A 14,094-nucleotide genomic window follows, 5' to 3' on the forward strand; every position below is an offset into this window, starting at 1 on the left:
CATATATTCAATTAGACCAACAAAAATAATTCTTTCATTGAAAGCTATACTAAACAGTAAAGACAAAAGAACCAGACAGAATAATTTGGTAATAACCTCAGAAAACATTCAATGGACTAGGAATAAAAGTACAGTCTTATTTCCTTCACTAATTTTCAAGAGACCTGGGAGAACTGTGGCACATCAATGCATTCTACTCCCTAAGAGACAGTTAAGTCTACAGGCATATTCCATTGTGCTTCACAGGAACTGTGTATTTTACAAATTGGAGGTTTGAGGCAACTCTTAGGAGCAAGGGTGTTGGTGCAATTTTTTCCAACAGTATGTCTCCATAACAAGAACTGTATTGTCAACACAAAAATAAAAAAACCTAGGCTCTTGGATCTAGCAATTTATTCCATGACTTTCCTTAATTGGTTAACATTTTCACCTGGAGGGGAAAAAATTCTTAGTACTAATTAGCAATGTTAATAATATGATATTCTGAAGATAAAAGTCTGTAAAGTTTACAAAGATTTCTATACTGACAACTACAAAATATCATTCTAGAAAGATAAAATGTAACTACAGAATCAAGTACCAACCTAAAACAGTAAAATTAAAACAGCTCTGTGCTGCCTTTGTGCTCCGAGAGTGCCTACTCCTGGCACAAGGGGTTAAACTGCAGCACCAGAGGATGGGTGGGCACATCACTGAGGCTCAAGCCTTCTCCAGGTGGCCGTTTAAACCATGAGTGACACAGCAGATCAAAAGAAAAAAGAAAGCTACACACTGAAGTGTAAAGTGTGATTTTAAAAGCTGCATCCCATCACAAGGAAGCCATGTTTCCTTTATAAATGAGAACAATGACCCACATCTCCTTTTCCACTATACTCCCAGAGTCTCCCTACCATAGAATCATGCACAAAATGCATGTTGAAGCAGTTATTAAAAAAGAAATGACAAATTTAAAACTGTGGAAAAAACAATCTTTAGGGAAAATGATTTTTGAAATAAAAAATAAAACAAAAAAGGGAGAAAAAGTTGAAATAGACGAAAAAGCAGTAAGAGAAAAATGAAAAGATAAAGGATATAAATTTCTTCTTACAGCAAAATCTGTTATCTAACAAAGATTTACTCAAATAACAATTTATGACTCCTTACCTAAGCTTTCTCTGTGTACTTCAAGTAAAAAACCATCATGAAAATCTGGTTCACAGGCACATGGAACAGGTTTAGAACGAAAACGTTGGTTTCGAAAATGTAAGCATAAAGTAAAGGTTGAACAGACTTGTCCTGGTAAAGGCTCCGGTTCTTGCAGATGTTCCAAGAAAGCTTTTCCACCCAAAACCTGAAGGTAAAGATACCTCCGTGTTGGATCAATATTAGCTGTAAAGTGTAGCAATATATATGAGGAAACTGCCAAAGTAACTTAGGAATGTGATCAAGACAATAGGAAATAATAACTTGACAGGAATAAAATCAAAGACTAAAAAATGAGAAAGAGTAACAGTTTTACTGTATATCAGAGCATGTAAATACTAAAAAGATCTACAATATGCCATCTTTTTCTGAGTTCACATTCTGCTTGTTTTCTACCAGAGGAAGGTGTCAGGTGCAAATTTTAGTGTATTTTTGGTTGCATATCTAACATTCTTTTACCTCCATAAACCAACTTGGAAAACTACCAACGAGAAGACTGCATACTTAGGAATTAATTATATTACCATTAAAAACACCAAGCTACGTCATTTTAAGTAAAATCTATTATTAAAACATTAGAAGCAGGCATTACTATGTTTGTTTCTACCTTGTTGTACATTAAAATTTCTGATACACTTTATGTAAACTAGAATCTAAGTTTTGGCTACTGTTGTTAGGTGCCATCAAGTTGACTACAACTCATGGTCACCCTCTAACAACAGATCTGAGCCCTGCTCTGTCCTGTCATTCCCTGTACCATCATCTGTTCCAGCTCACTGTCATAGTCACTACATCAATCCATCTGGTCAGAATCATCCTCTTTTCTCTGAGAACCCGCTATCTTTCCCAGCATGATGTCTTTTTCCAAGAACAAATGCTAGGTGACCACGCAATTAACTATTTGCCTTCCTGACAGATTACATAGCAGATAAAATGTACTTTTCAATTCAGTAATTAAAGAAAAATTCTGTCATTTTAATAAGAAAATAGGATTTTAACTTTGGATACTAAAATTATTGGAGGGGGTGGAAAATCTCCAAAAACTCTCACTTGGGTTTTTTGTGGCTACGTGACCACAAAGAGTTAACTATCTCATTTTAGAGGGAAAATAACAACAGCAGCAACAACAAAAATCTGAAGTGTTTTCTATTAGATAACAAACTTTACAGCAGATTCATTCTAATTTGTAGCTAATTGGGGCGGGGAGTATACATACTTTTTTTAAACAACGTTGATTGTTTATCAGCAAAATAAGGTTGATTTGGAGAGGTAGGGAATTCTTGATCAACACTGTCCTATAAAGGTAAAAGAAAAACAAATTAGAAAAAATAGGTTTAAGCAAAAAAATCACAATGGGACTAAACACTGAACCAGAAGTAGTAGAATAAGCACACACACATATCCCCAACATTCTTTTCCTAACATAATGGCTTGCATAATAGTTAAGTGGTCACCACTGAAAGTCTAATAATAAGGAGTTAAATTATTTTTAAAGCTTCAAAAGTGCTAAAAATAAATCTTTACTACTTAAAGCAAAATTGAACTTTCTCGAAACCTCATATATAACATTTGGATTATGAGTGGTCATGAGCAGATTTTAATAAAAAAGTGGATTACGCATTGCAGAAGCTGTTATTGGGTCACTTTTAATAACAAATAGGTTTCTAAATCTCAAAAACTAAAAAAGGATGCTTATACTTATTCCTTGGTGTATTATAAAGTCCACTCCAATTTTTTCACATTAAGTTATCCTGGTATTGAGGTCATAGCTTCTCATTATTGCCTCATTTTCAAGAGGCCTACTTACTAATTTGGACTGAGAAACTATCATCCTGCTATTGACCTATTTGAAGAAAATAATTTGAGGATTCAGTAGTCACTTAACTTTCTTAAAGAAACTTATAAATTGTTAGTCATAGGCAAAGCAGTCCCAAAAAAGTGCATTTCTTTTAAAAACAAGCTTGTATATCTAACAGAAATGACAGCAAACTCTAAATGAAAAAGAACTTTATTATGGTGAACCAATTTGACTAAAATACAAACAAAGAGAGTTACAGATCTGGAGAATAACAAGATAAAATAGTTCAAATTTGGTGTTTACAGGGTCACTAGGAGTCAGTTGACTCGATGGCATCTGACAACAATATTGAGAAATGGTATACCAGCCAATCATTCATACCGTATTAAATAATAGAATGTTCAAAAGTAGACTACCTAGCACTTTAAACAAGGACATTAATAGACAAAATGGTTTAAATCCGTTTTGTAAAGGGAGAGCCCTAAATATACACCTAAAACAGTGTCAAGCACAACAGTATCATTACTATTCTTAGTTTTTTTGTCCCTAAGTTACTCACAGTAACAAAATTAAGCTCTTTCATCACATCATCAATAATTCCTCTACGTTTAAGAGCTTTGATCAAATCTTCTGTTGATAATTGTGGCTGGTCAGGTGCCAACTCTTCCCGGATGGTCTCTGCCAGGATTTCTTGTATTCTGCCATGGACATCCATCTACATAGAAAAGAAGCATTACAACTGAGCAACGCAGATATCAAAGTAGCCGATTACCAAACAGTTTCTAATGCACTGATGCAGTGTGTTGTTGCTGTTGTTATGTGCCATCAAGATGCCTGCGACTCATAGTGACCCCTATGTACAACAGCCCTAAACCCTGCTCTATCCTGTGCCAATCACACTCTCTCTGACACACCTACCCCCATTACCCCGGTCACTGAATCAACCCACCTCATAGAGAGTCTCTCTCCTGCACTCTCCCTCCACCCTCCCAAGCATGACATCCTCCTCCAAGGACTGGTCCCTCCTTACATGTCCAAAGTATGTCAGATGAAGCTTCAGAATCCTTGCCTCCAAGGAGCAGCCTGCCTTCACCCTCTCCAGGACATTCAATACTCTTCTCCAACACCACAGCTCAAAGGCATCAATTCTCCTTCTATCCTCCTTAGTCACTGTCCAACTCTCTGACGCATAGCAAGTGATTGCAAAGACCATGGCCTGTATCAGATGCACCTTAGTCTCCAGAGTGACACTATTGCTCTTCAGTACTTTGGAGAGGTCCCTAACAGCGGACTTTCCCATTACAATACGTCTTTTCATTTCCTGGCTGCAGGTGCCAAGAATGTTGACTGTGGAGCCATGCAAACTGAAGCTGTGAACAATCTCAATCTCTTCACCATCTATCCTGATGCTGCCAATTGGACTCAGTATAATAAAGGAAAGTATTGTAAGCAACAAGCAGCACATGAGAATGTGAAAAGGTAGGTCTTAGTAAGCTATGCAAACCTTCATCAAAATCACAAATTTTTAGATGACAGTAATGGAGCACATGGAGACTACATCTAAGACGTTTCAGACTTCTCAAGGTAATTGTAAAAACTTATATTTTAAGAAGAGATCTAATAAAAATAAAAATAATCTCAAGTAGATAAGTGTTTGAATTTTTGAGCCAGCTTATTTGGCCTTTCTGAATTGGCTTGCCTATCTATACAATGTGCAATAAGGCAGCTGTGAAAAATGATAAAAGATGCTTATTTATTTGCAGGGCAATACACAGCACCAATTAGAAACATTTCAATGCTCCGTTTTCTTAGTTTAATGCCTCGGGTCTTTCATCACAAGTATTCTCATTGCTACTTAATATTTAAATACTTAATGAAATTATTGTGTTACTACTTAAAATTTTAATTCTTTTGTTTTATAAGTACTTGGTATGTCCATGTTTCACTCATTACGAAATTCTAATTTCTTATTTCTGAATAGAAACCTATTCCAAACACAGGTTTCAGAAATGTGATTTTCCCAAAGATTCCCTGGTTTCAGGTACCCCACCAACTCACGGTCACTCAGGAGATGCTAGAGAGCTGGCCTCCCGCTCCCGCTTCCTGCGGGCCCCGCGACTACAGCCCTGCCCTTCCCGCGGACAGGGCCTGGTCCCCGCTCCCGCTCCGTGCTGGGCCCGCGGACAGGCCTGATATCCTTCGTGTTGGCCCGGGCCCATAAACCTGTCTTGGCTAATTTCGGCATACAGAACGCCGCGAGCCCTCACCTTGTTCAGCTGTTGGTGGATGAGCTGCTTCAGCTCCGAAGCTTTCTCTGCCGGTAGCGACATGTCCCCACTGCCAGGAGCCAAGCTGGTTCCGGCTCTTAGTGACCAGCACACCCCGAGTCTCCCAACAACAGAGCCACAGGGCGCGCGACGTCCCTATTCTGCAACAGCGAAGGGCGGGGCGGGGTGGTGGGGGTGGGGGTGGTGTCAGGGACGCGCATGTTCTAAAACCACGAGGGGCGGGGCGACAGGGGAGTGGGCAGGGCCAGGGAACACAGTGGGCGGGGATACGGTGGGTGTGGCGTGGTGGGTGCCAGGCTCCCTCCGGAACTGCGAGGGGCGGGACATGGTCAGGGGGCAGGGCGAACGGTAGATCCGCCATCACCGGGTGAACGTTACATTTCCTGGACCTTAGACACCTCTCACTGGCAATCCTTTCCCGGGTCTCAGGTTTTGCTCCCCTGACTTTCTGACGCTCAGCTCTGTGGACATCAGCTAACTTAGAAGTTCAGTTCTCTCTCTTGCGTGTGTGTCCGTGCTGCTGCTCCAGTCCTCCGCGTTGCGTTCTCCATTCCCGCTCGGGCGTGTGGCTGTGGCCATGTTTGTGCCCTGCGCCGAGCCAGTCCCCGAGCTCTCGGGCTGCACCCTCTTGATGGTGAGTCCCCTGGGCCACGATGCGGGAAACACGGCGCGGGTTGTCTGCTTGTCTACCTGTCTGACCGAATGGAAGACAACCCCGGGCGCGCAGCGAGTCTGTGTGTGGTTGTGGGTCTCCCGGAGGGTATGGGAGACCGAGGGCTTTGTGGTTGTGGGCCTCCATGAGGAGATTGGACCTAGGGACTTGTATGGTTGTTCCCTCCTGGAGGGGGATGAGAGACGCAGGGACCTGTGTGGTTGTTGCTCTCCTGGAGGGGGTGGGGGACCTCCAGGAGTGGATGGGGACGAGGGGACCTGTGTGGTTGTGCCCCTCCAGGAGGGGATGTGCGACGTGGGGCTGTGTGGTTGTGGACCTCCAGAAAAGGATCGGGGACGTGGGGGCTTGTGTGGTTGTCGCCGTCCAGGAGGAATTAGGAATTGGAGGACTTGGGGACTTGTGTGGTTTCAAACCTCCAGGAGGGGATGGAATGCAGGGTCCTGTGTGGTTGTTGCTGTCCAGGAGAGGATGGGGGACCCCCGTGGACTTGTGTGGTTTTAGGCATCCAGGAGGAGATGTGAGGCAGCCCTGGAAATAGAGCTCACATGGGGACTAGAAGCGTATTCAAGGTAACATTTTGTACACTCGCTATAAAATAAAAGACGTGGGACTTTATTGGTACATAGGGTGAATGTTGTGCTGGGTATTGTTCAATTTTAAGGTTATTTTCCTAGGTACTTTTTCAGGTTCACTCTCAAACTAGCTAGTCACCGCTCTCAGATTCTCCATGTTGTTTGCTAGCCTGAATCTAATCAAATGGGGCTTTATTGTAAAATACATTCAGGTTCATGAGAGAAATAACACTCAAAACAAGAGCAGGACATGCCAGGCTGCAATGGAAAAAGAAGGTGCCGGACTGTAACTTCATCCCCTGAGTGTTTAGTTTCGGGGACCCTGTGATGGGTTTGCCATGGAGCCAGTACAACTCCTAGTGACCCTGCAGACAACACAGGGCAGGAACTGCAGGGAGTCAGAATTAAATTATTACATGTTGGTTTGCTTGGTTTTTTTTGGCTGGAGAGGGGGCGGGAGGAAATGTCTTTTGTTCACTAAATCTGAAGCACATGAAGGAAAAGAAAAAGAACCCATTTTGGATTTACTGGAGTAATGCAGAGGGTACCTCTTGGAGTAGGATCAATAAATGAGACATGGAGGCGTGCATGTATGTGTGATAAATTCTACTTATGCTATAGTGGCCATCTGTTAGAGCTTTAGGCTTTGTAGAGAAATGAATGGTCTATAGAAGGATTTGTGCAATCAGGGAAGGGATAAAATCTTTATGAAAGCCAGCTGCTACCTTTTTAAATCACAGAGCACCTAGCTGGTGGGTTTGAACTACAGGAGAGAGAGGGTGTAAACTCAGAAACAGTCTTTGAGAGGAAGAATTGAAACACTAGAGGTCACCAAAGATTGGTGAATGACAGACAGCTGTGAATGCTTGTAAACCACTGTGAGGGGCACCGCAAAAGAGAGTAAGTCAGTAAAAAGAGTGTAAGGAGTTTTGTTTTGTTTTGTTTTGTGGATTTTTGTTTTATTTTCTTTCTTCTTGTGTACTGTGAGTTGGATCTGACTGCCCATCGTTCCCCTGGGAGCAACTGATGGATTCCTACCAGATGCCTTTGGGTTGATAACACAGCTCCTTAGCATTAGGATTGTTGTTGCTAGGTTACTTTGAGTGAAGTATGATTCATAATGACCTTATGAGCAACAAATTTATGAACTTCATCCTGTTCTGTGCCATCCTCTCTGACATAGTCAAGCCTATTACTAAAGTCACTGTGTCAATCCAGTTGGTTGAGGGTCTTTCTCTCTTTTGCTTTCTCTCCCCCATTCCAACCATGTCCCTTTCCAGGAATAGTCTCTCCTATCAACATTCCCAAAGTTTGTGAGATAACCCCTCTTCATCTTTTTCTCCAAGGAGCTTTCTGGCTGTAGCTTCTCTAAGATATATCTGGGGGTTTTTTTGACAATCCATGGAATATTCAGTGCTCTTTTCCAAAACCACAGTTCAGAGGCATCAATTCCTCTTCTGTCAATGTTAGTCATGGTCCAGCTCTCAAATGCATAGCAAGGGGTTGAAAAGGCCATTACCTGAATCAAGTGCACCCTAGTCTTCAAACTGATGATGTTGTTATTGTTAGTATGTGCCATCAATTCTCCTGCAACTCATATTAACCCTATGTACAACAGCTCTCAATTCTGCTCTGTCCTGATCCAGTCTTAGTGACTCTGGCACACCTAACCCCATTGCTCCGATTACTATATCAATCCATCTTGTCTGGAGTTTTCCTCTCTTGTGCTGTCCATTCACCCTTCCAAGCATGATGTCCTTCTCCAAGGACTGTTCCCTCCTGGCCACATACCCAGAGTATGTGATATGGAGCTTCAAAATCCTAGCCTCCAAGGAGAAACTTGGTTTCACCCTTTCCAAAACAGACCTATTTGCTCTCCTGGCAGTGCATCGTATGTTCAGTACTCTTCTCTAGCACCACAACTCAAAGACATCAGTTCTTCTGTCATCCTTAGTCTTTGTCTAGCTTTCTGATGCATAGCAAGTAATTGTGAAGACCATGGCCTGGATCAGGCGCACCTTAGTGTCTAGACTGACATTACTGCTTCTCAATACTCTGGAGAGGTTCCTGATGGCAGATTTCCCAATGCAGTTCGTCTTTTGATTGTGTGTTGATTGTAGACCCAAGCAAGCTATGATTTTTAACAATCTCAATATCTTCTCCATCTGTCATGGTGCTGCCAGTTGGCCCAGTGGTGAGAATCTTTGTCTTCTTGATGTTGAACTTCAAGCCATATTGAAGACTACAGTCCTTGACCTTCTTTCTGCAACAGTTGCTTTGGGTCCTTCACAGTCTCACGAAGCAAGTTTGTGTCATCTGTTCATAAGTCTTCCTCCAATCCTAATGCCACATTCCTGTCAGCCTCCCAGATAATCTGCACATAGACTAAAGAAGTATAGGGACAAGATACATCCCTGACCCACTCGTTTCCTGGTTTTGACCTGTGCAATGTTTCCTTGTGCTATTCTGAGGATTTCTTCCTGGTACAAATACAGATTTTGCATGAGCACAGTTTAAACTGATAGTGCTCTGCAGTAATTTGGATAGATCACTACAGACCTTCCCAATGCAGTCAGTCTACTGACTGCTAGTAACAAAGATAATGGATCCAAGTAAGATGAAGTTGTTGATAATTTCAGTCTTTTTCTCCATCATGATGTTGCCTATCAATCCAATGGTGAGAATTTTTGTTTACTTGATGAAGAGATACAAGCCATATTCAAGGCTTGATCTTCTTTAGGAAGCAGCTAGAGCTCAGCTAATTTTTCTTTTCTTCACATAGAAATGTAATCCATATTGAAGACTATAGTCTTTGATCTTCTGCAGCGAATGCTGTTGTCCTCACTTAAAGCAAGAAAGGTTTCCATCTCCATAACTTAGGTTATTAATGAATCTCCTCCAATCCTAATGCCACATTTCTTCATAGAGTCCAGCTTCTCAAATAATTTGCTCAGTATACAGATTGAATAGGTATGGAGAAAAAGGGTACAACCCTAACACACTTTTTTTTTTTAATGTGGCATTAGCCCTATTTAGGGGAGACTTTATAAAAAATTTTATTTTATGTTGGTTTGCTTATGAAGTTTATATTAGTTGTGTTTCATACTATTCTTCATTCATACTGTGTTTCTTGCAGTCATTCTTGTTCATTATGTTTTATAAAATTAGTCCCTACCTTTCTGCAGGGCAGTCCAGTTTTGCCAACACCATTTGTTGAAGAGGTTTGTCATTTCCCCATTTGGTAGGTTTTATTTCCTTGTTGAATATCAGTTGTCCGTAGATAGATTGATTAATTTCCAGATTCTCGATTCTTTTCTATTGGTGTCTATGTGCCTGTCATTGTACAGTACCATGCTGTTTGGGTTACTATTGCTGTATAGTAGGTTTTGAGCAGGAGAGCAACGTATGGTTTGGGATTGGGAAGGGAGTGTGTCAGGAATGTATTCTGTCTCTGTACATGTTCAGTCTGTATTATATACTGAGGAAGTTATCCAAAAAGCTGGACACTTTGAAAAAGATAGTGGCATCAGGTTTGGAGGGAGATTTATCAGTCAGTAGCCTGTGTTATGCAGATGACACAACCTTGCTTGCTGAAAGTGAGGAGGATATGAAGCAATTGTTACAGAAGATCAAGGAATGCAGCCTTCATTATGTATTGCATCTCAGTATCAAGTGTCATGATGGATGGAGAGGAGTTTGAAACTGTCAACAGCTTCATCTTGCTTACAACCACAATTAACACGCTTGGTTAATTACAAGCAGTCAGGAAATAAGGAGACTCGTTGCAATGAGAAAATCTGCAGTTTGGGGCCTTTCCAAATGATTGAGGAGTAGTGACATATCTATGGATTGAGGCTCAATGTCAAGAAGACAAAGATTCTCACCACTGGACCAATTGGCAGCATCAGGATGGATGTTGAAGAGATTGAGATTGTTCACAGCTTTAGTTTGCTTGGCTCCACAGTCAACATTCTTGGCACCAGTAGCCAGGAAATTAAAAGGCGCATTGCCATGGGAAAGTCTGCTGTTAGAGACGTTTCCAAAGTACTGAAGAGCAATGGTGTCTCTCTGGAGACTAAGGTGCATCTGATACAGGCCATGGTCTTCGCAGTCACTTGTTATGTATCAGACAGTTGGACAATGACCAAGGAGGATAGAAGGAGAATTGATGCCTTTGAGCTGTGGTGCTGGAGAAGAGTATTGAGAGTACCATGGAGTGCTAGGAAAACAAACAGATTCATCCTGGAAAGGGTTAAACCGGGTGGCTCTTTGGAGGCAAGGATTCTGAGGCTCCGTCTAACATACTTTGGACATGTTGTGAGGAGAGACCGGTCCTTGGAGAAGGACATCATGCTGGGGAAGGTGGAGGGACAGCGCAGGAGGGGAAGACCCTCTATGAGGTGGATTGATTCAGTGACTGGGATAACCGGGATGGGAGTGTCAGAGACAGTGCGGTTGGCACAGGACAGAGCAGAGTTTAGGGCTGTTGTACATAGGGTCGCTATGAGTCGCAAGCGACTCGATGGCACATAACAACAACAACAGTGATATATCTTATTCAGGCCATAGTCTTTCCAATTACTGGCTATGCATCTGAGACTTGAGCAATGAATAAGGATGACAGAAAATAAATTGGTACCTTTGTGTTGTAGAGGAGCACTGAACATTCTATGCATGGCCAAGAAAACAAATAGCTATGTCTTGGGGAGAGGGTGCAGCCAGAGTACTCTTGGAAGGCAAGAATGATGAGGCTTCGCGTAACATACTTTGGACATGTTGCTAGGAGGTGCTATTGTAGAGGGACATGATGTTGGGAAGGGCGGAGGACCAGCAAAGGAGAGGAAGACCCTCAGCCAGGTGGATTGACAAGGTGACTGCTGTAGTGGGCTCTTCTTTGTCAGAGTGTGAGAATGGCATAGAACAGGACTGGTTTCAGATCTTTTGTTCATAAGGTTGCTGTGCGTTTTACTCGACTCAGTGGCCCCTAACAAGAAGAAGTAGGTTTTGAGGTCAAGGAATGCTATGCCTCCCATTTCATTTTTGGGTCTTTCCTCTCCAAATGAACTTGACAGTTTCTCTTTCTGAAAAATTAATTTGATATCTGGATTAGGATTGCATTAAACATGTGGATTGCTTTTGGTAGGATTGTCATTTTCCCTATATAGAGTCTTCCTATCCATGAAAAGGTAACATTTTTTCCATTTATTTAGGTCTTTTATTGTTTCTCACAGAAGCATTCTGTGGTTTTCTTTGACCAGGTATTTTGTGTCTCTAGTTAGGTTCACTCCTAAGTATCTCAGTTTGTAGTTGGCCATAATAAAAAGCCTTTGGTGATGAAGGAAGAAGTTCAAGCTCCTATGAAGGCATTGTCAAGAAACAAGGCCACAGGAATTGACAGCATACCTGTTAACTTACTTCAACAAATAAATGCTGCCCTTGACAACACTCACAAGGTTGTGCCAAGGAATCTGGAGGACAACCACCTGGCCAACTAACTGGAAAAGATCCATTATTTATTCCAATTAAAAAAAAATGATCTGACAGAGTGTGAAAATGATCAAACAATATCATATGTAAGCAAGATCCTGCTAAAACTTATCCAAAAAAATGACTGGAAGAGCCCATCAACAGAGAACTGCCAGAAGTGCAGGCTGTGTTTAGAAGAAGCCGTGGGCACCAGGGACATTATAGCCAATGTTAGATGGATCTTGGCTGAAAGCAGAGAGTGCCACAGAAATGTCTATCTGTGTTTGATTGACTATGCAAATGCATTTGACTGTGTGGATCACAACAAACTGCGGCTCAGTCTGAGAAGAATGGGAATCTCAGAAAACTTGATTGTGCTTATGCAAAACCTGTGCTTGGACAAGGAGGCAGTTATCAGAACAGAGCAAGGAAACACTGCATGGTTCAAAATCTGTAAAGGTGTATGCCAGGGATGCATCCTGTCTCCATAACTTTTCAATCTATATGCAGAACAGGAGGCTGTGCTCTAAGAGGAGGAATGTGGCCTCAGGATTGGAGGAAGACTCAACAATCTGCATTATGTAGATGACACAAACTTGCTTGCTGAAACTGAAGAGAACGTGAGGCATTTGCTAAAGTAGGTCAAGGCCTTCAGTCTTCAATATGAATTGAGGCTCAACAATAAGAAAACAAAGATTCTCACCATTGGGCCAACTGGAAGCATCATGATAGAGAAGAGTTGACATTGTTAATAGCTTCAGCTTGCTAGGCTCCACAATCAACATTCTTGATACCAGGAGCCAGGAAATTAAAAGATAAATTGCACTGGGAAAATCTGACAGGGACGTCTCTTCATCATTAAGAGCAGTGATGTCATTTTATAGACTAAGGTGCGCTTGATCCAGGCCATGGTCTTCACAGTTGCTTGCTATATGCATTAGAGAGCTGGACAGTGACTAAGGACGATAGAAGGAGAATCAATGCCTTTGAGTTGTAATCCTAGAGAAGATTCTTTAATAAATCGTGGACTGCTAAGAGAACAAACAGGTTCACCCTAGAGAGGGTGAAATCAGGCTGCTCCTGGAAGGCAAGGATTTTGAAACTCTATCTGACATACTTTGGGCATGTTGCAAGGCAGGACAAGTCCCTGGAGAGGGCCATCACGCTTGGGAGGGTAGAGAGGAAGACCCTTGATGAGATGGATTGACTTAGTGACTGGGGTAATAAGAGTAGATGTGTCAGATATGGTAAGATTTGCTCAGAATAGAGCAGGATTCAGAGCTGGTTGTATATAGGGTCACTATGAGTGGCAAGCAACTTGACAGCACATAACATCAGTGTTGCCTTGCCTATTTGCATGGTATCTTCTTTGTCTAAGTATATATTTCACACAATTAAGTGCACCAGGATTCACATTTTTCTCAGTATTAACTATAATTTGTTATTGTCCACACAGTCCAGTGCCAGTCCATAAAGCACAAGTAGGTATTCTGGAATTGTTTGCTTTCAACCATGATCCATATAACATGAGCAATGATTCCTAAAAGATAGAACCAATAAAAGCTGGATATGTGTTAGATATAGCTGTTAAGAGAAGAAGCTTCCTGTTTTAGGTGATGTTTGTTGTCAGGTGACATTGAGTCAACTACAACCCTATGAACAACAAATCTGAACACTGAACCATCCTTACCATCCTTAATATACTTGCAGTCACTGTGTGGATCTCTTTTGTTGACAGACTTCCTCTCTTTTACTGACCCTCCACCCTTCCAAGCATGATACTTTTTTTCCAAGGATTGGCTCCTCCCAGTAGTATATGAGACAAAGCTTTATCATCCTTGCCTTCATGGTGTACCTTTGCTGCACTTTGTGCAGGATATATTTGTTTGTTCTTTGGCAGTCTGTGAGATACTGTATACTCTTCTCCAAGTCAAATGGTATTGATATGTTAAGAAATACAAAATAGAAGAAGAATTTTGAGCAGTTGTTTACTTTTAATTTACAATTCTAAGACATCAGTCCTTGGATTTTCCTTATTCATATTCCAAATTTCAGATGGGTAAGAAGCAATGCCATGGTTTGGATAAGGAGATCTTAGTCTTTAAACTCCTATCC

At 41.6% G+C, this 14,094-nt stretch overlaps 1 protein-coding gene across 2 annotated transcripts in view; it reads right to left on the reverse strand.

The window, feature by feature from the left end:
• The window catches only part of CEP76 (centrosomal protein 76kDa), a 103,325-nt gene extending 98,014 nt beyond the window's left edge, over window positions 1-5,311 (reverse strand). Inside the window, exons 1-4 of one of the 2 annotated variants that reach the window (XM_006897018.1) lie at window positions 5,248-5,311; window positions 3,540-3,695; window positions 2,399-2,477; window positions 1,144-1,368 (exon numbers count right to left, since the gene is read on the reverse strand). In XM_006897018.1, coding sequence (XP_006897080.1) covers window positions 1,144-1,368; window positions 2,399-2,477; window positions 3,540-3,695; window positions 5,248-5,310 — 523 coding nt within the window. In that variant the 5' untranslated portion in view covers window position 5,311. The remainder of the gene's footprint in view (window positions 1-1,143; window positions 1,369-2,398; window positions 2,478-3,539; window positions 3,696-5,247) is intronic. The other variant, XM_006897019.1, reaches the window with a different exon arrangement.
• Between the last annotated feature and the right edge of the window lie 8,783 nt (window positions 5,312-14,094).

The sequence above is a fragment of the Elephantulus edwardii genome, unplaced genomic scaffold, assembly GCF_000299155.1.
Source record: "Elephantulus edwardii isolate Elephantulus edwardi_28Jun2011 unplaced genomic scaffold, EleEdw1.0 scaffold00196, whole genome shotgun sequence".
Lineage (NCBI taxonomy): Eukaryota > Metazoa > Chordata > Mammalia > Macroscelidea > Macroscelididae > Elephantulus > Elephantulus edwardii.